General features: G+C 49.7%; 2 protein-coding genes across 5 annotated transcripts in view; one reads left to right on the top strand and one right to left on the bottom strand.

The window, feature by feature from the left end:
• Window positions 1-13,880, bottom strand: part of LOC132911176 (protein tiptop) — an 89,738-nt gene extending 75,858 nt beyond the window's left edge. Inside the window, exons 1-2 of one of the 3 annotated variants that reach the window (XM_060967589.1) lie at window positions 13,247-13,880; window positions 12,090-12,811 (exon numbers count right to left, since the gene is read on the bottom strand). Coding sequence is in view for 1 of the 3 variants with exons in the window: in XM_060967593.1 (XP_060823576.1) it covers window positions 12,090-12,129 (40 nt within the window). In the remaining 2 variants the exon portion in view is untranslated. Of the gene's footprint in view, window positions 1-12,089 lie in introns of all 3 variants that reach the window. The other 2 variants (XM_060967591.1, XM_060967593.1) reach the window with 2 other exon arrangements.
• A 557-nt stretch (window positions 13,881-14,437) lies between these two features.
• Window positions 14,438-26,508, top strand: part of LOC132911177 (zinc finger protein 91) — a 36,800-nt gene continuing 24,729 nt past the window's right edge. Inside the window, exons 1-4 of one of the 2 annotated variants that reach the window (XM_060967594.1) lie at window positions 14,438-14,613; window positions 24,432-25,446; window positions 25,608-25,877; window positions 26,121-26,438. In XM_060967594.1, the coding sequence (XP_060823577.1) occupies window positions 24,448-25,446; window positions 25,608-25,877; window positions 26,121-26,438 (1,587 nt within the window). In that variant the 5' untranslated portion in view covers window positions 14,438-14,613; window positions 24,432-24,447. Of the gene's footprint in view, window positions 14,614-24,418; window positions 25,447-25,607; window positions 25,878-26,120; window positions 26,439-26,508 lie in introns of both variants that reach the window. The other variant, XM_060967595.1, reaches the window with a different exon arrangement.

Here is a 26,508-nt window from a genome sequence, read left to right as displayed (position 1 = left end):
CGGGAACGGCGCAGCCATAAATCAAAATTCCATTTCAACGTTCTAACGAAGGATCAAATAAAACACTTTAATTGACGTTTTTACGGCGGCCGGCAGCCCAAGTCGAACTGCTGCCTACCCGCTCGACGGCTGACCCCGCTCTGACTCCTTCTTTCCCTCTCGAGAACGCGCGGAAGAACGTGTCGGTGCGGCGTCGTTGCACCAAGATACGCCGGTTTGTCGCGCACCACGAGTCTTTCTCGTTTTTCACCGATTTTTCTTCCCTTCTTCGGTTCTTCGTCCCTTACATAAATTTCCCATTCTCCTCGCAGCGCAAAGACCTTTTTTCCCCTGTTCTTTTGTTCTTTCGGACAAGGACGAGCAACGCAAAATTGTTTTAGATTTAACGTATACGACGGATGATTGGCTCGGGCTGTTTCAAATTCGACGGCCAACGAACAAACGAAGAAAACGAAGAGAAAGGAGTTTGCCTGGATCGGGGAAAAGAGCAAGGAGAAGCCGAGAAGTGGAGGGAAATGAAAGACGAAGGAGAGGTAGGTAAGGATCGGTGATTATAGCGTCGCGGTTATTGTTAAGGGTGCGTCTAGCCGCGTTACTTCCCGCTCACAGTGATTATCGGTAATTTCACGGTTTTCGGAAGAACCAGCGTAAATATAGAGAATCCCCTTTGGCCACTTTAATATCGTTGCCCACCGATCAATAATAATAACGGAATACGCGGTTCTTGTCCCGGCCTCGATATACCCGATGTATTATAGTAATTTTGTACCATGATTTCTGTTCCTTCTCCCGCGCGTCTTGGACCGTTGCCCGCTTCGTACGTTACGAAAAATACGGTAAATTTTCGTGGTATCGGAGGAATCGCGCAACTCGTGCCGATATTTTTATTCACTCTCGTTTCCCATTTAATTCTTCTCGTTTGGCCGGCCGGAGACATCCGGATGGTAAAAAGGAGAGTTAAGAGGCAAAGAACCGTCGTCGTCGCGTTAAATCGAAAACGCGAATCGAATAATTTGAAGGGTATCGTGGCGCCAAACGGACGGGTTTCACTTTGACGAGTACCCGACGAAGCCTGGAGGAATTCGCCAGGCAAACTCGAGACGAAACGAGTGACGAAAGGCCAAATGAAAAAGACCTCTTCCCTTCGACGCGGAGATAATGATACTCCACCTTCCACCCCTTTAGATATAAACACACACCCTCGTAGGTCCCTGCCTATCGTTCCTCCGCGTTGCTCTTCCTCTTTTGTCAGTTTTTTTTCGCCTCTCTCTCTCTCTCTCTCTCTCTCTCTCTCTCTCTTCCGTACCCTGTTCGATGCACGATTCTAGTTGTTTTGCGGTTTACGACGGTTCGCGTTACAACTGATTATTAGCCGCCCTTCCTACCCTCTGCCCCCCCTTTCTTCCGTCTTCCTCCCTTTCCTTTCTCTTTTCTCTCCCCCGTCTCCTCTGCCCTGTCCATTATTATACGCGGCCATATACGGCCATTATGCCCAGGCCCCGATATACAACACAATCCGCCGTAATGCCGGCCATAAAATTAAATTAGGGTTATAACACGATTTTTCACAAAGGTTCTGTGGGCCGCGTCGAGAGAACCGCGCCGCGCCACGTTTTCAGCCGTTGTCGATCTCTTCTTGAACGTCTTCTCCTGGCTCCTCGGCAACTACCTGCCTCGATCGAAGGTTGATACCTGCCGATATAACCTGATCGGTCGATCACGTCGTTCGTGTTCGAAATCCACTTTCCAGTAAAGAGTAGAAACGTCGAAATATTAGCCGCCGTAATTCAAAGTGTATCCTTCAGAGCGTAACGTGAAGCGTAGAAGAATTTAGAATAAGAAAATAATTATCTGGTCGTAGTCATAATTTGTTGCGTTTCTAGCATCTGACGAAAAAATTCCCGACCAAGGTTTCACGTTCGATTCAACTTTACTTTCACCGTTTCACGGAATAAATAATTTCTCGTAATTACGTTAAGATGCGAAACTAACGATATTAATCAAGTTTCTCTCGTCCTCGCGCGGTACAAGGATTAAGACGGTCTTTATTTAAAAAAAAAACTTCAAAATCCTTCGAAACAGGATCGATCGATTACTACGATTTCACGATGGCGCTTTGCAACTTGGTTGCAACGCATCAACTTGCAAGCGAAGAATCGAATCGACCGATGATCAAACGTGTGTTTTTCAAAACGACAGTTTTTCAAAATTGTCCAACACGATTCCAAACGGATTTATTCGTTAGCATAGTTTCGTGATTTTGTTGATTTCAACGTTGGAACGTGTCCAAACATCGATGGTCTGCTTAAATTCATAAATAATAATTTACAGACTGTCCGAAAGTCTGAACAGTTAGAGACGTTTATCTTCCGTCTCGTGCGCATTACGGATTCATAAGATGCAACGGTTTGCGATCGCGGGTCAACAGTGATCGTCGATGTATCGGTGTATCGATGAATCTATATACGAAATGCCGCGTATTAAGGTCAATCGGTAGAGATATCCGTCGCGGGACGAATCAGCGAGGAATCGAAAGCAGAATCGAACCGTTCGCCTGACATTCGGCGGAACTTTGCACGTTGGCGATTAACCGCTTCGACGTACGTAGCGAACGATCGGCAACGCGTACGAGAAAAAACTATGAAGAGCGCTATCCTTGGACGGTCGTCTAACGACAGGCTGGAAACGACGCCGGACGCACGACCGAACGAAACTAATTAATAACTCGAGCACCGTGCACAGGGATGATAGAATCGTTTCCAAGAACATTCGTGTTGTCTACCCCTTATGAAGAATTCAACGAACTCATGGATAGACGAGCGACCCTGGAGCTTCGAATAGAGAGATAGATAGATGAAGAGGGCGAGATAATAGACCTGTGGGAGAAGCGAGAAGGAAAGAGGCGAGTGGAAGGTGGTTTTTGGACGGAGAGAGACGTAGAGAAAAGGAGAGGGAGCGAGAGAGGCAAAGTTTCGGGAAGGAGAAGCCCGCGAAGAGAATTCGAGAGGCCACAAATCACAGAGCGCTGGTGTGAGGCGTTGGAAGTAGGGTTCGTCGGAAGGTGGAAGAGGGCCGGAGAGGTTGGAGGCAGCGATAACAGGGGGGTGGACGGGTGGACGGTTGGACGGGTGGTCGGGCGGTCGGGTAACGGGGTAGGGTGGCGTAACCGGGTTGGGAACGGGGGCGAAGTAAGAGGTGGAGGCAGAAGCAGCGGCAGAGGCAGAGTCAGAGTCAGAGGCAGAGGCAGAGGCAGAGGCATAGGTAGAGGCAGAGGAGGAGTGGCAGGCTACAGACGCGGGGCGCGACATGCTTTATGACGTCTGTTCATCACATCGCCCCAGTCTCATAAATTAGAAATCACCCCTTAGATAGCTGGCACCCATCTACGATGGCGTCAGTGCCGTATCGTGGGAGGCAGGGATCGCCTCCGACTCGTCCGACCCGCAAGAAGGCGGAGGAGCGAGACGGAGTACCGTAGAGAGGGAGGCAGAGAGCGGCCAGAGGGGCAGCACGGACGACGGCAATAATTTTCACCGTATGTCACCCCGATGGAAGAAAAAAAACTGGCCATGGCTCCGGAGGATCGCGCAAACTGTTCTCGTTGACCCTATCCCGTTCTTCTCCGCTCGCATTCTAAACCTACGTACGTAGCTAACTGGCTCTGACGCGTAAACGCCAACGAAAGACCCGTGTTTCGAAATCGTTTGAAAATCAACCGGCGCTACGATAGAAACGAAGCAACGAAACTTTGGTCGATCAACGTGACGGAAAATCCGAACGACACGTCACGTCACCGACATCCGACGTTCGTTGTATCGATCGGTCGTCCGATCGCGACAATCGACGCCGATTAAAATCGATGCGTAGCGAGCCGACCGTTTCCCTCCAACGTACACGCGCGCCCCTTCTAGTTTCTTTTGCCTGGTTGCTGGACCGCTGCAACGCGCGTTACGTTCACCTTTTTCCCCCGACGAAAAGAAGGACAAGAGCGGCAAACTGTCACCCGTGCGAAATATCTTATCTTCTTTCCTCTACTCGCTGCTATCTATTTCCTCCGCTTTGCTATTCATTTTTCCTTTCTTTCGTAGATACTACTTCTCTGCCTGGCTTATCCCATCTGCGCTTTTTCGTTTTCAGGATTCTCGCCGGTTGATCGTGAATCACCGGGTCGTCAAACTTTCGAGCAACGCGTGGCAACGTAGAAGATTCGTCGCGTTAAAGCTGAGCGATCGATGTCGTTCCGAAAGATCGAAAGGATGGCGCGCGGCAAAAATTCGTTTCGGGATTCTCGATATCGCGACGATTTAGCAAACGACGCGGACACGAACGGTGTTTCCAGGCGGAGTTGGGTGGAACCGGACGGGTGAAAACAAATCGGAATCTTCACGGTGCTAGCGAGCAGACGGATTCGTTGTCGAGAAAACTTTAATTGGTTCTCGAATCCGAACGATTAATTAATCTTCGATTGACTCTCGACTACTAATGATTCATTACGGAAGATCGTGGCCGATGCGGCAGAGAAGTACCCGACGCGAAGCAAGGAGGAAGAAGAGGAGACGGCTAATCGTCGCGACTTTTAACGTTTGCAAGCTTGGGAGGAAACCCGGCTCGATAAGCATGCGGCAGTTACATGGGATATTTTTCCAAATATTTCCTATGCTTTGTAACTGGAATTGGTTTCTGGATCTGAAACTCATTGGCGGGGAGGCAGGGTGGTGGAGCAGGTTCATCCGTGGAAGGAAGGAATGACAGACGGGAAAAGCAGAGCGGTGACAGGACGATGGTGGCCGTCATACACGGTCGGTTCGTTCGACGCGAGAGAATACTTGCGAAAAGCGAGGGTCGAGATACGGTGTCGCGAAGGGGTAGAGGATGTGGTGCAGCGGTAGCAGCAGTAGCGCTAGTACCAGTAGCATGAGAAGGAGAAGGAGGTGATGGAGGAACCGAAGAAAGGGTAGGAGATGGTGGAAGAGTTGGCATCGGTGGTAGTAGCGAGAAACGAGTGGCGATGGTAGTGGTTGACGAAGAGGACGGTGGCGTTCACCAATACCTAGAACCGTATCGTTTATGTGAACGATACAGAGGGGTGAGCGAGTTTGGAGTGCGGATTCGACGGTGAGGCGAGGCTGTCCATCTCGCGGCACGTCGCGGTAGAATGGAGTCGTGGAGTAGGTCGAGGGGTGGGTGGATGGTCGAAGGTGGAGGAGGCAAAGAGGAGGAGGTGGTAAAATGAGGGTGGTTGGAGGTGGGTGTTTGAATGGGGAGGGTGGTAGCTGTCGCTCGCCCGGGCAGCAGACGTCTTCTGACCCGGCCGGTGGCTCAACTCGACTCAACTAGACTCTGCTTGCTGGCAGGAGGCAGCAGCCGGAGAAGGAGGAGGAGAAGGTGGCGGAGGAGGAAGAGGTGCGGGGGTCAGGGGAAAAGGAAGGTTCGCGGAGGAGACGCGAGCAGGGATAGAGAGTAGGGTGGGTAGGTGATGGCGATGGTGAGGGGCGCGGATGGTAGGTGCATTGCTTTTCACAGGAGAAGGTGGAGGAAGTTGGGGTCGTAAGGGTGGCAAGCGTATCGATCCGGACGGAGCTTGGCTGACGGCTGACGAGGCCGTCACGCGAGACGAGTCGAGTCGAGACGAGACGAGACGAGACGAGACGAGACGAGACGGGACGAGACGAGACGAGACGAGACGAGACGAGACGAGGAGACGAGACGATACGGCTGGACGGAACGAACGGACAGACGAACGGACGAACATACGGACGGACGAACGGAGAAGACCCCACTCCGATCTTCCCTTCTACCCCGGAGACTCGTGGAGAGTCACGGCGTCGGGGTGGATGAAGCGGCGAACAGTGGTAGTAGACTTGCCATAGAGAGAGAGAGAGAGAGAGAGAGAGGACGTAGGGAAGATCGCAACAAGCAGAAGACGAAGGACGGAGGACCGAGAGCCGAGAACCGAGGACCAAGGACCGAGGACCGAGGGGCCACGAGGGAAACTCGAGAGATACTGCTTACTTCCCCTTCGGGGCCTTCTCGTTGCGAAACAGTACCTAGATTGTACGTGCATGGCCGAATAGCTTGGCTACTGTACCGCGATACCACCGTACTTCCCTTCCTACCATCCTACTTTTCCCGCGTCTGTATATTCTTACACGTACAGGCATGCCAGTGTGCGTGCATGGCTCCGTCGTCTCGTCTTTCGAACACGGTTATGCATGCGTGTGCGTTTACGAGTTTTGGCTCGGTATTCCGCGATCGCTATTTTCCAGCGGGATCTTTCCACTCTTCCAATCTTCCTTCGTAGACGTCTGAACAAATTCCTGTCTCGCGAGTAGAACTCTCGGTACTTGAACGTACTTTTACGACCACGATTATTCTTCCCGATGAGAGCCGCGTTTCGCGTAACATCGATCTCTCTATCGACGATCTCGATCGTATCGTTCAAACGGATTAAAAGCGAAACGAAATATACAAACGGGACGAGTACCAACGTTTGCCGAATGAAACATCGACGAACCTGTTTGAACCGAATTTCAAGAGATATCCGTTCTATGGAAAGACGAGCGAAAGAAATGGAAGATGCGTGTCGGTAGTTTTACTCGACGGCGGCGGCCAACCACGGACCGACTTTTGTTTCATCGAGGCACAGGCCACTTTCTCTCCGCACCCTCGAGCCAACCCAGTTTCGCCCCTTTACCTACTCACCCCGATCTCCGACGAGCGTCTCCGCGAGTCACTTTTCGCGCGTTACGATCGTCTCGAGCAACGCAACGCGGCGATTTAGTTATCCGTGGGGGAAAGCGAGCACGGCACAGGTAGCCCGAGGGAGGCAGCAGCAAAGGGAAAGAAAAGTCAGGGGCGGCAGGAGCGTGCGGTGTGTGCTCGAGAGGAACGAGCGGACAGGAGAAGGAGAAACGAGAGGTCAAACGCACTGCCGCCTCCGCCTGGTGGTTGGTTCGCGAGCATAGCCGCAAAGCGAACGTTGTCGCAAAGGCAAAACACTCTCGCCGCGTGCAAAGGCCAAACACCGAAAGTCACTTAAGCGTGCCGGCACGTTCGACGCCAAGCGCTGCAGCGGTAGTTCGTTTTCGAGTGGCACGCCGTGTCGTCGCTACGAGGACACGCCGTTGCGTTCTCCGTTGCCCGATCAACGCCCAAGTGGTAAAGAGAATCGGAAAAGGAATTCGTAAGAATACCGCTTCTGCCAACACGCTGATAGTTCAACGGCAACGTTGAGAACTTTCTGTATAATATTTTTTCTCTCCCTCCCCCCCTCTCTCTCTCTCTCTCATCTTCTCCTTTGCGTCGACGAGACGAAAGAAATTAATAATTCGTCCGATCCTCGTCGTTGTTGAATGAACTGGAGTCGGCCTGTTGTTCGTCTTTGTAAGAATGACTGCAAGAGTATCGCGAATTTATTCGAGAGTATGAACCGACGATATATAACTCACTCGGGTGTTTGTCAGGCAAACGGAGAGGAGCAACAAATCCCCTGGTAAACATAAAACAACGGTACTGCATCGAGTCGGTACGGATACGCTTTGATGTGCTTCCACCACCCGCGAGCGTCTCTACCAGCTCCTTTATGGCAGCCATCGGGCATCTGTCGTACCGCCGTCTTTTTCTCCGGCTAATTTATTAGCACCGCTTAGAGAATGGCGCGGAGAAAGATCCGGCTGCAGGCGCTAGTCCCGAGCAGCGACTCGTCGCTGCGTCTCTCGGTATAAATCGGGAGACGGATCAGTCGGATACAGCGACGCCGGTTTTACGAGCATCGAAAATAGGGTGAGAGGACGCGAAACCGGGCGCGCGCGTTCCCGTTCGAGCTTAACGCGATGAAAACTCTCTTCGCGTTAAATGATTCATTCCGAATGAGAATATCGACGATGGCTACGCTGTCGTCGACTCCAATCTCGCGTTAAGAGAACGCGATCGAACTTTTGCTCTTCCGTTCTTGCGTCACACGTTACGCCGATTATATTCGAGTAAGTCAGCTGTACGTTTTACGAAGACAAATCGTAGGAAAGCGTGGCAAGTGGTGCGACTGTTCTACGTTTCGTAGAGGCTAAACTTTCGCGCTACGCTCTAAACTCTAAACGCGCAATTCCGAACCTAAGTGCGATATACGTACGTAGTAGGTCGTACGTCGACCGCGCCCCTCGAAACGAGTCGCTCGAAATGCATCGAAACATCGTAGGAGATTAAACGACATGCGTGCCTAATAAAAGTATCTGTTTTCACGAGAGGCAGAACTTTATATTCCACCAAGGCAACTGTCGTTCGTTCTGTTCGTATAGCAGCAAACGCACACGTTGTACGAGAAATATGTTTGCCGCGAAAAGCCGACAACGAAGCGAGAACGGTCAAGTTCTTTCGCGTGATCTCATTTGTCCAGATATATATATATATCGTTTTTTGGCATATTTGCTCGTCGATGCGATATCGCGAGTGAATCATGATCACCGGAAATAACGAAAGCAGATTAGAAAGCTGGTTTGCATACGCTCCACGCGGAAACCCCGAACTCTATGCTGTCTTTCATGCATGGCTAATTCGTTAGGCATCGAGAACGATCGCGCATTTGTCGTCCATGTATCGACGACGCGTATCGGTCAATTTCTTGGAAACGAACGACGACGTTCTTGGCCGCGAACTTTCCCATCATCGATCCATACAGGCCAATTCCCATGCTTCTTCCGGATGTGTTTCGAAGGACGGACGATAAAACGTCGGAGGGTTTTCCGTGTTTAGTCGCGCAACTTATGCGGGTGCCTCGTTTCCGCGTCGACCCAAGCCCGAGGCGAGCAAAGGACACAGTCATGCTTTTTCCACGGGGTTGAAGGATTTATGGCAACGGAGGAGTGAGGCTCGGAGACCGAAAAATGCGTCGGCATTGTTTGAGGTGAAAGTTTTGCGCAATAGGCGTCGTTCGCCACGGGTCACCAAGGGTTTTTACTACGATAGACAGGGAAATTTCTTCTCGTGAGTGGAAGCAGGTATATAGCAGGAGTGGGCAACGCGTGTCCTTCCAGGACGTTAGAAACCATCGTAAATTTTTTTGCGTCACGTTTCGCAAGCCTCCCGCAGGTATACGCGTCGTCTTCCTTTTGTCTAGCGCAAGTTTATGTTTTTAAAAGAAACGATCGACGACCTAGAAACACACAATCTTCGAATGTCAGCGATTCGCTCGATTTCCGTCTCTGCGTACGTCGAATGGAACAAAAAAAATCGCCTATTACCAAACGACAAACAGCCGTTTCTAAATATAATGGAAACGGCAGAAGTTTGGCTTTGAATACACGAGATCCGTCTGTCGTCGAATCGATCATTTACATTCGGTTGCGCGGAATCTCGCGACGAGTCTCGTGGCGTTTCGGATGAAACCATATAGTACCGCGCGCTGGCTTTATAATTCCGGACCGCCGAAAATATCTGGTAGCGAAGACGGACGACGGCCGTTAGGATGCGCGTGCGCCAACTTAAAGCACTCTTCCTGCTTTATGAATGGAGCCGTGGATCACGAGTCGCGGAGAAACGCACGGAACGGTAGCCAACTCGATCGTGTCCTCTGAAGCTATTCGAGCGACGCTTTATAATTAGCGCGCCGCTATCGAGCCTTCTCTTCTCCGAAGATTCGTTCGATCCCCTCTCTCCCATCGACGACGTTACTCGTCGTCGGACGAATATTAAGAAGGCCACGACGTTATCGGCGATTCTCAGGGTGAACGATCGCGTGGCGAGCGACTACGCTTTCGGCTTTAAAACGCATCGTCGCTTCTTTCCTGCCGTTCGCACCATGTAACGCGACTCGATCGAAAGCGCCGCACCAGATCGAATTACCCACGAGTTTACTTTTTCGGACATTAAGAAGAGAAGATGCCTTGAAACTGCACCTGTTGCGCCAGCTACGAATTTTCTGATAAATAGCCAACGCGTTAGACTAACGCGATCTTGAATCACCCGTCGTTCCTCCAGTCGAAAAGAGCGGCAATAAATAATGCGAGCTTTCCACAACCGATTACTTTAAACGATCCGCTTATCGTTCGATCGAAGCTTACGCGAGCGCAAAAATTTGACTGCGAGTCTGCTTGCCAATCTCCATTCCCTTCCCGATTTCCACTTTTCCACTTTTTACGACTGATCGTCCAAGTAACCGATCGTCTCGTCCGCCAATAATTTTACCAAAAATTTTACCCGCGCCACGAGAACGAGATCCAGCGGTAATCTTTTCGCGATAATATACTGCTAATTAACTTCCTCGGAGTAGCGATCGCATGCTTGATGGCCGACTCGATAGACGAGAGATCGATTCCTACGGATCGACGTGTTTCTCGGGTCCTTTCACCGGGACATCGTAAATTAAACGGAGAAATTAGCTCAAGCTACGCCGCACGACTCCAATGCCACGGATATATATATATATTTTGTCGTTTCTTAATCTATTCGCGCGCCTACTTTCGCTGACGGCTTCATCGTAATCCGTGTTTCGTTTATATTTGCCTTTTGCTTCGTATTTTCAGATTTGTCTACGTAGCTGTTGGAAAAAAGAAAACAGAGAGAGAGAAAAGAAAAAATACGACAGATCTCGTGACTCTCTATACTTTTACCCATCAAAACTTATATGAAAGCGAAGCGAAACAACGAGAGAATGGAAATTCGACGACTAAGATTCGTCGAATTTCGATGTACCGATGCGCGATGAACAGATCCGCGTACGTTGGACGAAGAAGAGACGCGGTGCGTGACGGAGAATTCGGGGAAAAAACGTCATCGAAAGGTGAATTCGCTCGGAAGCCCTGGCACCGCGGAAGCTGGCGAAAAACTGTGGCGTTTACGGCGCCGAAACTCCGTAGACTGCCGTGGATTTATGTACGCGGCGTGTATCCGCGCGCGCGCACAACGAGATTTATCGGCGCTTGGCCGAGTTTCGGTAGGGCAAGTTGAGTGAATTGTAAATGTTTCCGGCAGAACTTCACCAAGATGGCGTCCTCCACCAGGGGCGAGTTTGTTTACGCCTCATGGCTCCCCACGTGGGAAAAGCAGCATGGCGCGCGTCGAGCATTCAAACCCACGAATCCACTAGCCGTTTGACGGCTGTTTTTCTACCAGCGCCCACGAAATTTCGTCGGCTCTGCTTTCATTTTATAGCGAGATTTTTTTTTTCTTCTTCTTTGTCACACACACACATTGTACCGTGTCTTTGTTTGTTTCAGAAAAACATTCTCAAACTTTATGAATTAATCGTCCGTTAGAATCTTCTCGTATACGTATACCATACATAAATGTCACGTAAAGAACGGTAATTTATAAAGGAGGATTATTACTTTGAGCGGTTTCGGTACTATTCGATGATCGTTTCGTAAAAGAAAATGAAGATTTGCAAGGGTATTACGCTCGCATGCCTGTTCGCTACACGCGAGATAATTTACGTTGTTTCCGTGTAAACGGATACGTACGAAACTCCTTAGATACTGGAGGATGAGAGGGACGGATTTAACGTTATAATTTCAACGAACGGCATACTACGAGTCAAGATAAAATTTTCCTTCCACTTTATAGTCAGTTTAGATTAACCGATGCGTAAAGATGTTTAACGTATGCGTCGCGAACAACTCGATAAAATAATTTAGACGCGTCGTGGGAATAAATAATACAGCGGTCGATTACGGAATCGAAGAAAACGAGGAACGTCTGGAATCGATGAAATTTATTTCTTCATTAGCGAGCTTTCCTGGTCGTGAGAAAAATGTCGTTTTACCCAGACGACGAATACGCGCGTGAAATTACTCGGAAAAACGACTCGTAGTACTATCGAGCGACGTGCTTCCACGTGGTCTCGCGTATACTACGCAGCAAAATAACAACGAACGAACAGTCGAATCTGAAGATTTTCAAACTTTTTCTTTCCAGACAACGTGCCTTTTGCTTTCACGGAATTTTTTTTTTTTTTTTTTTTTTATTTCGTTAGGAAACTATCGACACCCTAAACGCCTACCTCCGTAGAAAATTTATTTTCTCAGCTGGTCAGAGTTCATGGTTTCGGGACCCTTTCTCGCCGATAAGGATACGATACGAAGGAATATTTCACTTACATTTCATACGTTGTGGAGCGTGCTGTTTCCTTCGGGGCATCTGCGTCCTTCGGGGATGCTGGATTCTCTCTGTGGCCTCCAGGTCTTCGCTCGTTAAACGCAGTCGATCGGAACCCAAACATGTGACGGTCGTGTGTCGCGATCTCACTCGAAGATCCGGCGTAGATCTTCCGCGGGAAACTGTTCCAAGTTTCCCTTTTTTCAATGCACTACAGTCACCCACACGCGCCTACGCAACGAGCACTACCTCATCGCGATTTCCATAGATCGTTTCGTTGTTGCGATCGATGCATCGACGATCGGTGTCATTCTCGTCCTGCGATTTCTTTCTTTCTCTTACGAGGAAAGCGCACCTATATCGGTGCCCGTATACACTACTACGTAACCACGAAGAACGCGACTATTATCGGCTAGATCGTATACGAGGAGAATATTTTCTAGTTTCGGTATTGAAGTTAGATTCACGGAATGTCGCGCACTGTTTACACTTGAACAGCCCGGAAAGTCGGCAAGTTTCGTGATCCATACGCTATCGGCTCACTCTCAATCTGAATCTTGCGATCACCAAGCGTGATTAATTATCGTGTGTACATCACTGTGGTATCGGAATCGAGGAAAATCGACGTGGCACGATTTTTTCCAACTTGCGGTATACTTCACTCTTTGAAAACGGAGAAACGCTTGCTCGAACGAAGGTTACAAGAACGTCGGGTATGCCGCACCTACGGAACATCCAAGACAAACGTGAGAAACGTGGCGTCTTGTGGAAGTTGCGCGTCGCGAGGGAGACACCAAAACGATCCTCCGCGTGTATATCATGGAGGAAGAAACGGCACGAAACGAACGTCGGCCGCGCACTTTGAACGTGTTGACGCGTTATCGTCGACCGACTCCGTGTCACTGGCAGATGATACTCGCGGCTTCACTTTCCGCGTCTTTCGAAAAGTTGCAAACGACGACGACGAAAGAAGAAGATGGGGACGCGCGGCTCTCGAAGACGGAGGAACGGAACCGTTGCTGCGCGAAATCCGATCCTCCGTTGGAGGATCTAGAATTTCGACGATCGCGCGATAACTTATCTATCGGGACGTGTGCCTCGCGACGACGCCTTGCATCCACTCGGGACGCGCGCACGACACTCCGCCGTACGTACTTACGTTCGTACGTACGGAGCTAGCGAAAGCTCGCTCGACAGAGGAAAATGGAAAAGAGCAAGAGAAACAAGGGGAGAAACCGATACGCGATCGCATCTGTGTGCGTGCTCGTTTCTCAGTGTGTATACCTCGGAGACCAATTGAAAGCGCAAGGGTGGAAAAGAGGAGAACAGAAAGAGAAGAGGATCGCGAAAAGTGCTGAGAAGGATAAAGATAGTTAGAGAAAGAGCGAAAGAACGAGAGAGAGAGAGAGAGAGACGAAGAAGAAACGCGGATGGATATCGATGAAGAGAGAAACGAAGAAGGTAAAATAAAAAAAAAGGAGGAGCGTGGGACAGAGCGAGAAAGAATGCAGGGGTAGAGGGCAAGAACGTGAGCAAGGTAAAGAGAAAAGAAGCGGAGGTGGAGGAGGAGGTGGAGGTGGAAGTGGTGGCTACCGTCGTTCGTGGATCGCGAAATCGAGCGGGCGGCGGTCCAGCGCTGACTGACTACGGACTGGCGTCGCGGCGGCAGCCCGCGTGGTGGGGGGCCCCAGGAGTAGTAGTCCTCTTTCCCTCTCGTCTCCACCACTCGTTCTCGTTTCCTCGCTTGCCAGCTCTTCCTTGCTATGCTTTGCCTCTTGCCCTCTCTTCGCCGACTTCTTTTTTCACTTCTTCCACGCTGTATACTCGCGTTCGCGTCCGCGTTCACCTTACCGACCGATACGCGGCTCGCGGAAAACCCAACGATTATCGAAAGTTACGGTCGAATCGAATAATCGACGCGACGCCAGTGACAAAATGGAGACAAAAACGAGAGGTTCGCACGGTGCAGCCGGAAAACGTACACACGGATGGACGGACGAAATCAGAGAGACGATTCTCCGCAACCGTCGGTTTTCTTCGGCTACTTGTCGATTCGACACCGCGGCAATAACGGCCAAGGGGCTGGTAGAGAGGTTAGCGGCGGCGCAATGACAACCACTCCACGTCGCTGGATGCACTCACTGCTTCAACGTGATCGCACATTGCCACAAACGCGTTTTCCTTTATCTCGCTATGCGACCTCTCTTTCGTGGAAAAAAAAAACAGCAACGATTCGCGAATGACCGGAAAGGTGCGACGAAAGTTCGTCGATGGGCCCGAGGGACTGACGTTGCGCTCGCGCGCGTAAGAGATGGTCGAGAAAGGAGGCGGGGTCCCTAACCACCTCGGCCCCGCTCCAAACCGCGAGAGGGGAGAACCGCTCTGTACGAGTGACTTTTGTTTCCGCCGCTAGAGGCGCTGCCTCACGATGTAGCTTGCCATCGTACTACGGCGTCACGGAGCCACACCTACGAGTTTCTCGACAATTTCAACCCTTTCAGATCGCTGATCTTCACGCAGAGTTCGGTGAGTGCGTCGTAACGATTGTCTTTTATCAAACTACGATATATTTCATCGCGAATTCGTTTGCACTTTGCGATTAAATCGATATCGACGAATCTTCGAAGCTAACCTCAAAAGTTGAACGAACGTCGTCGTTCTACTTTGTCGTATATTTGATCGTATTTCCATAACGTATATAACGCGGATAAGAACGTTTAAGAACGTTTTACTGAATGAAAAAAAAAAAAAAAAAACGAAAGATAAACACATCGAAACGCTAATAATGGTACAACATATAACGACAATAACTTTGAATACGTATACGTAAAAACGATTCGTTCTCGATTTCGAGCGTTGAAGCGATATTAATAACGTGACTCGATATCGATGCGTGTGTAACTGCAAACAAAAACCACGTATCGATATGAAATCGACCAACGTGCTCGAAGATCGAATCCTAACTACATCGCAAGACGGACAGACGTCGTAAGTACGACAGACTTCCACGTAACGCAAACCTTTTCCACCGTCTGATACCGATAGTCCGTCTCAAATCTCTGATCGTTCTAACCTTTCCGATAAAAAACAAATACATACCTAACGATTCTTAACAAAAGAAAGTGCCACAGCATCGAACACTTTTGCCTCGCGTAGCGTACGGTTGGCATAGCGAATCGGTGTTTCGGAACTAACCTTCCCATTTTCCTATTCTCAAGCTCGAAAAAGCGTAAACATGTTTCCACGAAGGAACGAGAAAGGCGATCGTTTTACAAGTTCGGAGGCCAGGGTATCGTGGTTATGATCGCGTCTGTTTTTCGGAAAAGTGCTCGGTTCCTCGAAAGGTTTCGATCCGTCACTGTAGTAAGGACGAACGTTACCCCCGTCCGGGAATATTTTACGATAATTCGGGGCGAAGATTTGAGTTGGAAAAGAATCGGAAGGAGGTCGAAGGATACGAGTTCGTCAGGCTATAGATAGTTGGTGAGCGGAGATCGTTTTGGCGGGCACCGGTGGCGGCGCTGCCAAGGTTGGCGGAGCCGAGGGGAAAAGAGCATTGGCGTACCAACTACCAGGTTGTGCCCGCCTACCAGGCGGAGCCCGCATGATCTATAGCGTCATAGAACACCCCTGCCGTTGTGGTAGGAACTCGATGGCGACGCCCACGGTGTGGAACGTGCGCGCTGCCCCCGCCGCCTCCGCCACCACCGCCGTCACCGCCGCCGCCGACGTCGCCGCCACCACCACTGCCGCCACCGGGATGTTTATGCTCCTGCCGCTGTGTCTCTATCTAGTCGCGGTCCTGGCGCTGCGCTGTTCTTCTTCTGCCGTTCCTGCTACCGATGCTGCCGTCGTAGCTGCCGTCGTTGCTGCCGTTGCCGCCACCGCCACCGCCACCGTCACCACTGCCACTAACATTGTCGGTCGCCGTTGCCGTTGCCGTTGCCGTTGCCGTTCTCGTTCCCGTTGCCATCGTACCAGCTGTCCTCTTCCTATCTCCAATTTATTCCGACTCCTTCCACCTTGCGTTCATTACCGCTAAACATTCCTGTCAATTAAAACTGCACCCGATTTACTGCCAATTCAACGTTCGTCCTTCGTCGGACCTTTCTCCCTCTGCTTTTTACAAAACTTCGTATACCTTGTATTTTGCCTAAGAGCGTGTTTCTTCTAATTTTCTTTTTTTTTTTTTTTGTTTTTTAGAAAAATGTTTGTCTTCACGGTAGCGAAATTAACTCGTTCCTTCCTTTTGCGAGAATCGTTCTTCGTAGTTGGAAAAATAGTATCTTTCGTCGCGTTTGGTAGCCGGCCCCCTTCTTCGTCGCACGATCCGCGTCGAACTCATCCGCGTAGAACCTAATCCGTAGAAATTCGAGCTTAGTCCGTCGAGTGATGGATTGATTAGAGGGATCCGATGAAATTTCGAAATTCCGCTCCCTCGTAAGCTTCGTCTGTCGGTCGATTCAATTGTTCCAACGTTTGTATCGTTGAGAGGGCGCTGTGTCTATATATCGAAAAGAATTTCTTCAAGGAGCTGCGGATATTCGTGGCAATTGTCACGCCCGAGTTTTACGCCAATGGTGTTAGGGATTCGGAGCGGCGGCGACTGTCATAAAAAGTATTTTATTTCGACGATCGTGGTGCCGTTTTTGTTCTGGGGTTGCGAAGCGATCGTGTCGTTTCTACGCGCGTCAGACCAATTCAACGCCGCCGACATTCGCGGTCCGACGTTTACGAGATCGTTTATTAGGTGACGTTTCCATCGAGTAGTTTTGTTGCTGCGAATCTTTTTCTTTATTCCAGGATCCACGTTAAAGGAGATTCCAGCTTATCGCGATGCGCTATCGTAAAGCTGTTTCGATATTTACGAACGTAAACGTGCTAAAATTAAGGATTATCGTCAAATTACCGTCAAACATCATTTGTACCAATTTCCTACATCGATAGTACATGGTTGTTAAACGTTACTTGTTAAATCAAATTCTCCGAACGATTAAACACGTTCCACCTCTTTCGCTATAATAATCTCTATTGTTAATATATATTTGAGAACATTTATTTACCGGCGAAGCATCGTTAAGATAATTTTCGTCGGTTGGAACAAGAGGGATCGTGAATTCGACAATCGGAGAAACGATGCTTTCACGCGCGTGGTAAGCGTCAGTTGCGTTTGTGTCTCTCGGTGACTGCGGGGGTTCCATTTACGAGCGTTCCTGTCGTCGGTGGACGAGACCAAAAGCACTAAACTTGCGAATATTTCGAAAGACGTCCCGTTATGCAACGACAATGTGGGTCAGTGCACAAGTCCACAGTGCACGTTTGCTCATTTTGTACAGTCAGTTCCCCGCGGGACCCGAAATAAGTGCAGCTCGTAAAATAAAGCACCGTATACACCGCTTTTCCCAACTATCTACGGTCGCCCACTATCGTCCATCTTTTGACAGTTTCTGACATCTCGAAGCCTGTTTATACATTTGGTAAATGATACGCTTTACGCATTAGCACCACTTTTCCGCCTACTGATCGCTCCATCGGTGTTAACACGATCGCTACTACGGTAGATTGGGACAAAACGTTCATCACGCACGATTGCACGATACGTTTAACGATACGCTAGGCTTCGATCGCCAACGTTAATCGTTGGGAATTTTTCCTTTTAACCACCAACCGCACGTCAATTATACGTAGCTGTGCTCGTTTGTTTCGTTGCATAGAATTAGATCTAAATTTATCTCGAATCGTCGCATTGACATTGCCGATCGCGAGTATTAGCACACCCGATATTTACTAATTTTCTCTTGCTCTTATCGGCTAGTTTGCTTTTAAACAAGTATTAACTTGTAACCGACAGTGCATGGAACGCCGATGGCGAACACGTTTTAAAGCAAAGTCGATGATTTTGCTGGAAGAGAATTCGATATCTGTTTAGAGATCACGCAACGAACTCGAAATAAAAAAAAAAGAAATTCCGGAAAGCGAAAGGTTACAGGGTATAAAAATTAGAACGAATCAAAGTTTGATCTAAAAGTAGTCGAATCGTATGTTGAAGAAGCTGTTTCTCGGTTGGTATTCCTTTTGTTCTTTGCAACGCGTTTTTCGTAAACCTCGACACCTACAACGGTGAGCGTATAAATAGAGGAAGGCTCACTCGTAATATGAAAAATTGGATCTGCATTCGACTCTGTAATATAGAATTTAAAGGTACATTTCTTGTACTCGGTGCACGCACGTCTTTATTTCGTTGACGATACAGAACCTTCGAATGTTTTCCTTCTTGATAATTGCAAACAAAGTTAAGTCACATTTGGTAGAACTTTCGTCATTTGCCTCGCTTGGATTTTCGATCCGACACGCGACCACGATGAATACGTGAAATGTACTGTTCGGTTTAATGATACACGTACACTATCAAAGCTACGTTCTCGAAGCCTGTAAAAAGTCACGTGTACAAGATAGCGTATCAATGTTAGCGTCGACTTTCCGTACCTTTTCCTCGCCGAATTATTCCATTGAGAGAACCGTCTGGCTTGTACCGATTAATCGCATTTCGTTTCGCAAAATGATGTCGTTAGAAACGTCCGATAAGAAGGAAGGGGGCTAAGTGAACGAATAAGCCAAACGGTACCCTATAGCGCTCGAACATGATCTCGACGTTTTATTCTTTTATCGGATTACCTCTGAAAACAAAGGTAGAAGGTTCCTTTCCGGTTTCTCTGAAAGCTCGGTTTCCACGCGTAGGTCAGCCGACAAGAATAAAACGGGTAAAAGAGGACACATAGACGGAACGGAAGAAAGAGAAACACGTGAAAGGGAGGCAAAGGCAGAGAGAGATTGTACGAGAACAGAGGGACGAGATTCGTCTTGTTCGAAGGGGTAATACCGCACCAAGACCTGTCCGAAACGAAGTTAAGCCTCGCAGTTTCGAAAATAACTCGGACGATAGACGATTAGAATCCACTGCCAGACGAGACGATCGCTGACCAGACACCACTTGTTTGAAAATAATTTCTTTGGTGTTTTAACGCGGAGAAATCACAGACGAACCCCCCACGGTCAATCGAATTACAAATGTTTCGCGCTGTACTCGCGTCTGCGTTTTTTCATGGCGATCAAAGTCCGCGCATTCCCTGACGGTTTCGCGATGCATTATTTCTAGCGAAGGATACATCAGCCCGTTATCGTCGATCGAAATATCAACGTCCCGCGAAACCTAGCGCGGCACGAGACGCATACGATCGTACTTTAACGTTCTTTCCTCGTAGTGCTCGCATATTTCCGCGCTCGTTGAAATTTTACGAGCCCGATAAACTTTACGCGTTGCTAACGTAACGAAATCGGCTCCGGTTCGATTCGTGAATTATCGGCTATCGAAAACGTTTCGCGTTCCCGACGAATACACGCTCCTTACCGTCCAATATCCTACAGCTATTATCGTCAAATAACGCATATGGAAAACATATAGGCTCTCGTACGAGGAAAAAAAGTCGCTCGTACATTGCACGTGTTGACACTTGGCGGGATCCGTACACACATAGGAGAATACCTATACGATATATATATATATATATATATATATATATATATATACATTTCCCAACGAAATATCCTTCCTTTTATTAGAGTATATTACGCGAAACGCGTAATCGAGTCGCGTGATCCGACGTGAATCGCCCACCGCGTATCGTATCGTCGACGTTGTTTTCCCACCGAACCGTGTTACGATGGTTCGAGGATTTAAACAAGAAGAAGTAAATTTAGATGAATGGAACGTACGCGCAAAGCGTTTCGAACTGATTCGAATGGCGAACGAAGAGCAGAGTTGACGTTCAACGGCGGGCTGACGAATCTCGAGCAAAGCGACTGGTTCGTTGTGCCAAGATTTCCGTTGCGCGTATTCCGCGCTGGTGGACGACACGCGAGATCGAACGAAGAACGAGGCCGTCTTAAGGAGCTTGAAAAATGTCGGCGGGTAAAAATGATGGAGATCCGCGAGACGGCATCGGAATTCGATGAAATCGCCAGACAGATGGCTGGTTGGATAAAGTTGGGAAGATTCTCGGGACAGAATCGCGACGACACGGAAGAAAGACAGGTTTCTTCGGCAAGGTTGACGGAACAGGGCGTCGAACGGTTGGCTGGCGTTTGCCGGCTGCGATTGGCAAAGTCTCGGAAACGAAATCTCCTTTGTAGTCGAAATAAGCGCGATTCTCTCCGTGACGGTGGCAGAACGGGTCATGGGTCGAGGGTTGGCGTCAGCGTGTATAGCAGCGGCAGCATTCGCAGAAGGTTCGGTATAGGGAGTGTGGCGCGTGGTCGTAAGGGGTCGCGAGGGACAGGCGAAGAGGAGGGGAGGGGGGCGGTTGGCGAGAGTTGGCCGTGCGAGCTGGTTGACGAAGAGGGTGGGGTGGTATGGGGTGGTTAGGTGGACGAGGATGGGGTGGTTGTCGACGATAGGGCGAAGAAAGAGGTGGAGGAGCGCAGAGAGAAGCCGAGGTCCGTCGGTATCGATCGGGCGTCTGCGGTAGATTGACACGTGTCATGGCCGCCTCTCGGTGTTCGAGAGAACCAGGTGGCGGGAGAAAGAGGGAAACGTGGAGAGAAAGGTGGCGGAAAGGAGAAAGGGAAGAGAGCGTAGAGGATGGTGGCGAGAAAGAGAAGCAGAAACGAAGAAAGGCTGGCGAGACGAGGAAGGTGGCTAGGCAGCGAAGCGGTCGAGGGGATAGCAGCGTCGAAGGTGGAAGAGGAGGTAGAGACCGGGGGTTGGTTGGCGCGGGGGGGAGGCGAGGGAAAAGGACATTAAGGTGCGTAATAGCCAGCGGGGCGAGCGCGCACCGCCGCGGCATCGATTAGACAGAGGCTCCCTCGTCCCATTGCTAGGATGCAGCCCTCCCCTTCTCCTCTTCCTCGTCGACCCACCGACATACTCACCCTCCGCGCTATATCCACCCGTCCACCACCCGCAACCCATACTCTCGACCGAGAGGTCCCCACGACCACCCAACCACCCACCCATCCACCCGCCTCCGCCTACTCCGTCGAACTGGAGAGCCCCCGAGTACGTGCTCTACATACACACTCGTGCGCTTATGTCAGTTCCTGTCCTGCCGTTGCTTCTGCCTCTGCCTCTGTCTCTGCCTCTGCCTCTGCCTCTGCCTCTGTCTCTGCCGCTGCCACTACCTCTGCTGCTACCGTTGTTACGACTACCGCTGTGTGCCACACCGCTGAGAAAGAGAGCGACAGACGCGAAGAGAAAGAAAGAACGGGAATGGGCGAGATAGAGACCGTGGCCACATGAACACGGAGAAAGAGAAAGAGCGAATGAAAGCCGGTGAAGGAGAAGGAGAAGATACAAGAGCGAAGGATAATAAGAGGGAATGAGAGACGCGGATGTAAAGGGTGAGAAGGGAGGAAGCAGAGGCTACGCTGGAGGGTAGGCGAAGCCACCTAGCTATCCTATGGCACCTATACACGCGCTACCGGGGACACCAACGTCTAACGTCGTTATAAACATTAACGGAGCGGCTCAATATTCCCCGGACCTTGCATCCCCTGCGTCTACCTCCGGTCCATCTCCCTTCTAGACCAACCTCCACCTCTTTGCGCTCTACCTATCTCGGACCATAGTCCATGGCTATCTCGCCTACCTACGCTCTTCGGACCTTTCGATTCGCAAATCTCCGACAGGACTCCCTGTCTCTAACCATTCCGTTACGGATTCTTACACGTTCTCTGTTCTGCTCTTGCTCCTTGTCAATTATGCGCGTTAACTGAAGATCGCTAAGAGCGTTCCACGGATCGGAACGGAAGTAGACACGCGGGTCGTAGATCATCACAGGCGACCACGCCGCGCTTTCACGTCGAACGAAAAATCGATCTCGTTCGATAGACTCGAAAGCCGTGTCCGCGTTACGGCGCAAACACGGAGAGCGAAGTTTAGCCGAAATCCTCAAAATTGGATTCGCTCTGTATTTTAAAGATCGATTTCGGCAAGAGTGACGAGCGAGAAGGGTAGTCGGTCCGTCGAGCGAATTCGTACGCGAGGGTTCGTGCGCTGATTACCGTTAATTGCGGTTGATATGGAGGAACGAAGGGACGTACGACACCCTCGACCATTTCGATCGGATTAGCGACACCGATCGGAATCGTCGTGAACGGGGACGCCTCGTATCCCGTTTATAAACCGCGTTTCTCTTCGATTCATCTTCCGAAACGAATCCACGACGTAATAATTACTACACACGTCGTACGAAAACAACGTTGAAACGAATGTCGCGATTTCTATATATCTGAAACTGTGACTACACGCACGTACATATATAAACACAACTATGTAGTTGTTCTTCGTTGCAGTATCGTACGGTTTCACGTTGCATGCGGCACGTGTAATTTAGCTTCGCATGGCATCGCTACAGAGGGAATTCGTCTAGTTCGTACGTTCAACAAGTATCCATCCCTCCTCCACCTTCGGCGGCTCTACTTCCTGCCCGTGTCTGCAGTTAGATCGCAAAGTGGCCTCGCGTTCTTTTTAACCAGACCGACGGCTGGTTATTTTTCGCCTGCGAGAATCGAACGGAAAGCCGCGTTTCCTTGGTAGCAGGTGCGCTGTACTTTTTCCCATAGCACGATGGGTAATAAGGGATTAGTCATCGGTGATCGTCGATCAACGTTAACGCGGCCATCGGTTGGTTCGAAGTCTCCGGCGCGATATGTCAAAGTTGGATATTATATTGACGTATCGACGTCTCGATGCTGTCCACGACCAGCTAGCCAATTAACGGGCTTTCTTGTTTTTCCGCCAAACACTCGTAAATCTCGACGGATCTGTCCACTCGATTTAGTCCTCTTCTGCCGTGTCGTGGGTCGTTCGCATCTTCGTCCATGTTGTACGCTCTCTTCCCCACGACGACGTACAATTAATATCGTTGTTCGAGAGGTTGTCCCTGCTCGACAAATATTTAACATGCTACGGCCATCCTAAACTTAATTGGCACGCGTTTGCTCTGCTCCGTTTGCCTTTGCTTGTTCTATCGCGGCGAATGATTGCGTCACACGTTCGTTGCACCTGTATACGCTGTAAGATCTTTCGAAGGCACGACGTTTGGAAAAAGGAAATTCCGCTTGTCCAAGCTTTTCCAAATAATTACGGATTTTCGAGTTGCCAGAGATGCCAGTGAAAAAGGTTCGGGTCGACGGTACACGCGGTCGAATAATCGAGGATAATCGATCGACGAGCGGTATCGTTCCGATGAATGAACGAATCGACTCGCGTTCCTTTCAACCAGTTCCAAAGGGAGGACGCGAAAAGAAAAGGCGTTCGTCGAAGAGGCAAGCTTTTCCCTATAACTCGAGAGTTCCGCTATCTCGTTACAAATCGAATTTTAGTCACGTCAAAAGTAAACGATCCGCCTAGATCCGCGCGTTAAGCGATCAGGTCGCGAGAAGCGTGTTTCGAGCCGGATGGAAATCTCATTTGGTAGTTTTCTCCGTTTAATAAGACGAGAAGGAGACGAGAGAGAGAGAGAGAGAGAGAGAGAAAGAGAGATTGAGAGAAAGATAGAGAGAGAGAACGAGAAAAGACGGGAGACAGGGTGTAGGGAGACGGAGCCACGAGGTCGCTGCCGGTTCGCAGACTTCGGAAAGGGGAAACGGAAAGGGCGCAACAAGGCCGGGGGTAGAGGCAGCGGAGGGCGTCCGGACGAGGGAGGAGGACGAAGTGGAGGAAGAGGATGAGGCGGAGGAGGGAGGGAGGTAGCAATGGGGTGGCGGTGGATGGTTGGAAGTAAGCAGGGGTGGGTAACGGGCCGGGGAGGACGGGAGAGGGAGGCAGAGGGCGGCGGAGGGTCGGCCAGGACTGGGAGGCGAAGTGTCGTCGTCCGAATAACGGCCAAGCGGCATCGACCGATCTTCCTACCCCTAGCTCGTACGAAGCGTCAACTTGTTTCCCTTCTGTTCCGCGAATATCGGACCTTCAATTTGCCCGGTGCGGTTCGCTTACGCGATGCACTGCCCTTTACGCGTAATCCATACACGGTCCGTCAGTTGTCCCATCGATATCGTTCCCGTCCTCGTTCCCATTCCCAGTCCCGTACCTGTTCCCGTTCCCATTCCCGTTCACGCGTTCTCTTCCTTCCTTTCTATGCTACTGTTCGCTTAACTTTGAAAAAAAAAAAAGGTTGCTTCACGGATACCCACGACTTTCTTTCTTTCTTTCTTTCTTTTTTTCTCTTCTATTTCGCGTTTCGCTTTAGTTATACGTCTAGACGCGACAAGGAAAATGCCACGATGTCTTTAATATTTCCGTTTATCTCGTTTCGTTATTAGATACATATAGCGTACGTTTTCAGGTTAAACGGATAACCTATGGAAAGTTACGAGGACGACGACGACACTCACTTCTGCATCAAATGCCATCTGACGATACACGGCCTCGACAATTACGTACGACATCGTCAATCCGGATGTCGGCCACCGGACGACAAGAACGTAGCCGTGCGGGTATCACCCACGACGCCCGCTTCGCCGACCACCGTTTTCTATCCGGAGATACTGAACGCGGACGCGTTCTTCAGTTCGCTGGAACTACAGAGCAGCTCCAAGTCGAATCCTCGAAAGGCATCCGGTTTGCTCGAGGAAAGTAGGAAGTTCAAGAAGGACGACAAAAGGAAAAAGAGTCAGAAATCGCAGGTGGACGCGGACGAATCGACGGTAAAAGAGAAGCTTCACAATATGTTGCCCGGAGTTTCGGAGCTCGAAAACCCCACCGACCATCTCTGCATGCCATCCCTCGTTGGATTTCCCGATATCGTTCCGTCCACGTCCAATAAGCCTACGGTTACGAGCAACCGGAACAAATTAAGTCAATCGATGAGCAACGTCGCCACGAACATCGACAGCGGCGGATTTTCGGTGAAGCCCGAGCCGGAAAATTCCTTGGAAGGTCTGATGACGTCTCAGGAATCCAAGCAGTCGGATAGAAAACGACAGGAAGAATCGCAAAGGATCGAACAGGTTCATCAAACGTGGTTGGAATACACGATATTGGCCGAGCTGGTGTCGAACAACGAAAACAAGGATCTGACCAGATACGAGTACGAATATCAACAGGACGAGGATTCCGAGGACGATATATTGGAGGAAGATTTGGGGGAGGATGACTCTTATACCGAGTCTGACGATGGGGAAGATCGAGAACGTCCACCGCGTGGTCACATCGGTGGCAAATGGAAGCCAGAATTGGACGATCTTCCTCAAAATATGTCTCAACTTCAGGACGACGACGTGGAGCCCGAAGACGAACATCAAGAACATCCGCCGCCGACTTATACAGGGGGCAAGTGGCGACCCTCGGACGCCTCGCAGGTACGTAATCGTCGAAATTGTTTTATCAGACGCGCAACTGTCGCGCCTATTTCTCTGCTATCAACTTTTCCGAGCCTTCTGTTACGCGTATTAAAAGTACGTCTGCGAAGCGTTACGAACGAAAGCTCCGGTTTTGAAAAATTTCCACTGGCATCTCGTAGAAGACGGAAGAATACGAGACTAAGAGCAACGTTGGACAACCATCGCCAGGACACACACGAGGGAAATGGGTACCGGGCGCACAAACGGATATCGAATCAGGATATTGGTGCAGTCCTTGCGGCAGGAAACTTGCCTCTCGATTGGTCTACAACAGGCATCTTCTCTCTGATTTGCACGCTAGAAGGAGCATCCGAGAAATCGATGGCGTTCTTTGCCTGCCGCGTGTCGCCAAGTTGCACGCACTGAAAAAATCATCGACTCGTATTCAAGTAACGATCTCGATCTTTATCCTTTCGTCTCGTTGCTTCTTCGATCCGTTCCAACTTTCTCTACTTTCATTGCCTTTTCCTTTTCTCAGTTCCTTCAGTTTCGTTTCTGTTATGTTTTCTTTCTCTCTTTCTCATTACCTTTAGTTATACGCTTATGTCTTTTTTTTTCACTCTATATATATAAATACATATGGGAGAAATTTAGAGGAAGGTAGAAAACTGACGGATATGCTCGTTTGACAGAAAACTAAAGAAGCGGAGGAAACGAAAGAAGCGAAGAAAAGTTTGCGAAAACGAGAAAAGGAAATACTTCGTTGCGAAATGTGCCATGCCCGAGTGAGAAGAACGCAAATGGGCAAGCATTTGCTCTCTCATTATCACTGCCGCGTGGCAGGTGTAAATCCTTGCAGCCCACGGGCGCGTCGCTTTTTACTAGAAAATATGGCGAATGTGGTTCGGCAGTGCCCTTTTCAGTGTTTCTCTTGTCGTTTTTACTGTAACACGGAGGAAACATTCCTGCGTCATTGGCGATCCGATCTTCACGCAAAAACGCTCGACCAGGTATTCCCTCTACATTACGATTTCGATTTACGAGTACAATGGAACTCCTTTCGTATAAATTCTGTCTATT

Source organism: Bombus pascuorum, chromosome 10, assembly GCF_905332965.1.
Source record: "Bombus pascuorum chromosome 10, iyBomPasc1.1, whole genome shotgun sequence".
In the NCBI taxonomy this organism is placed as follows: Eukaryota; Metazoa; Arthropoda; class Insecta; order Hymenoptera; family Apidae; genus Bombus; species Bombus pascuorum.
The sequence above is the reverse complement of the archived record's forward strand: the minus strand, read 5'-3'. Positions and strand labels throughout refer to the sequence as shown.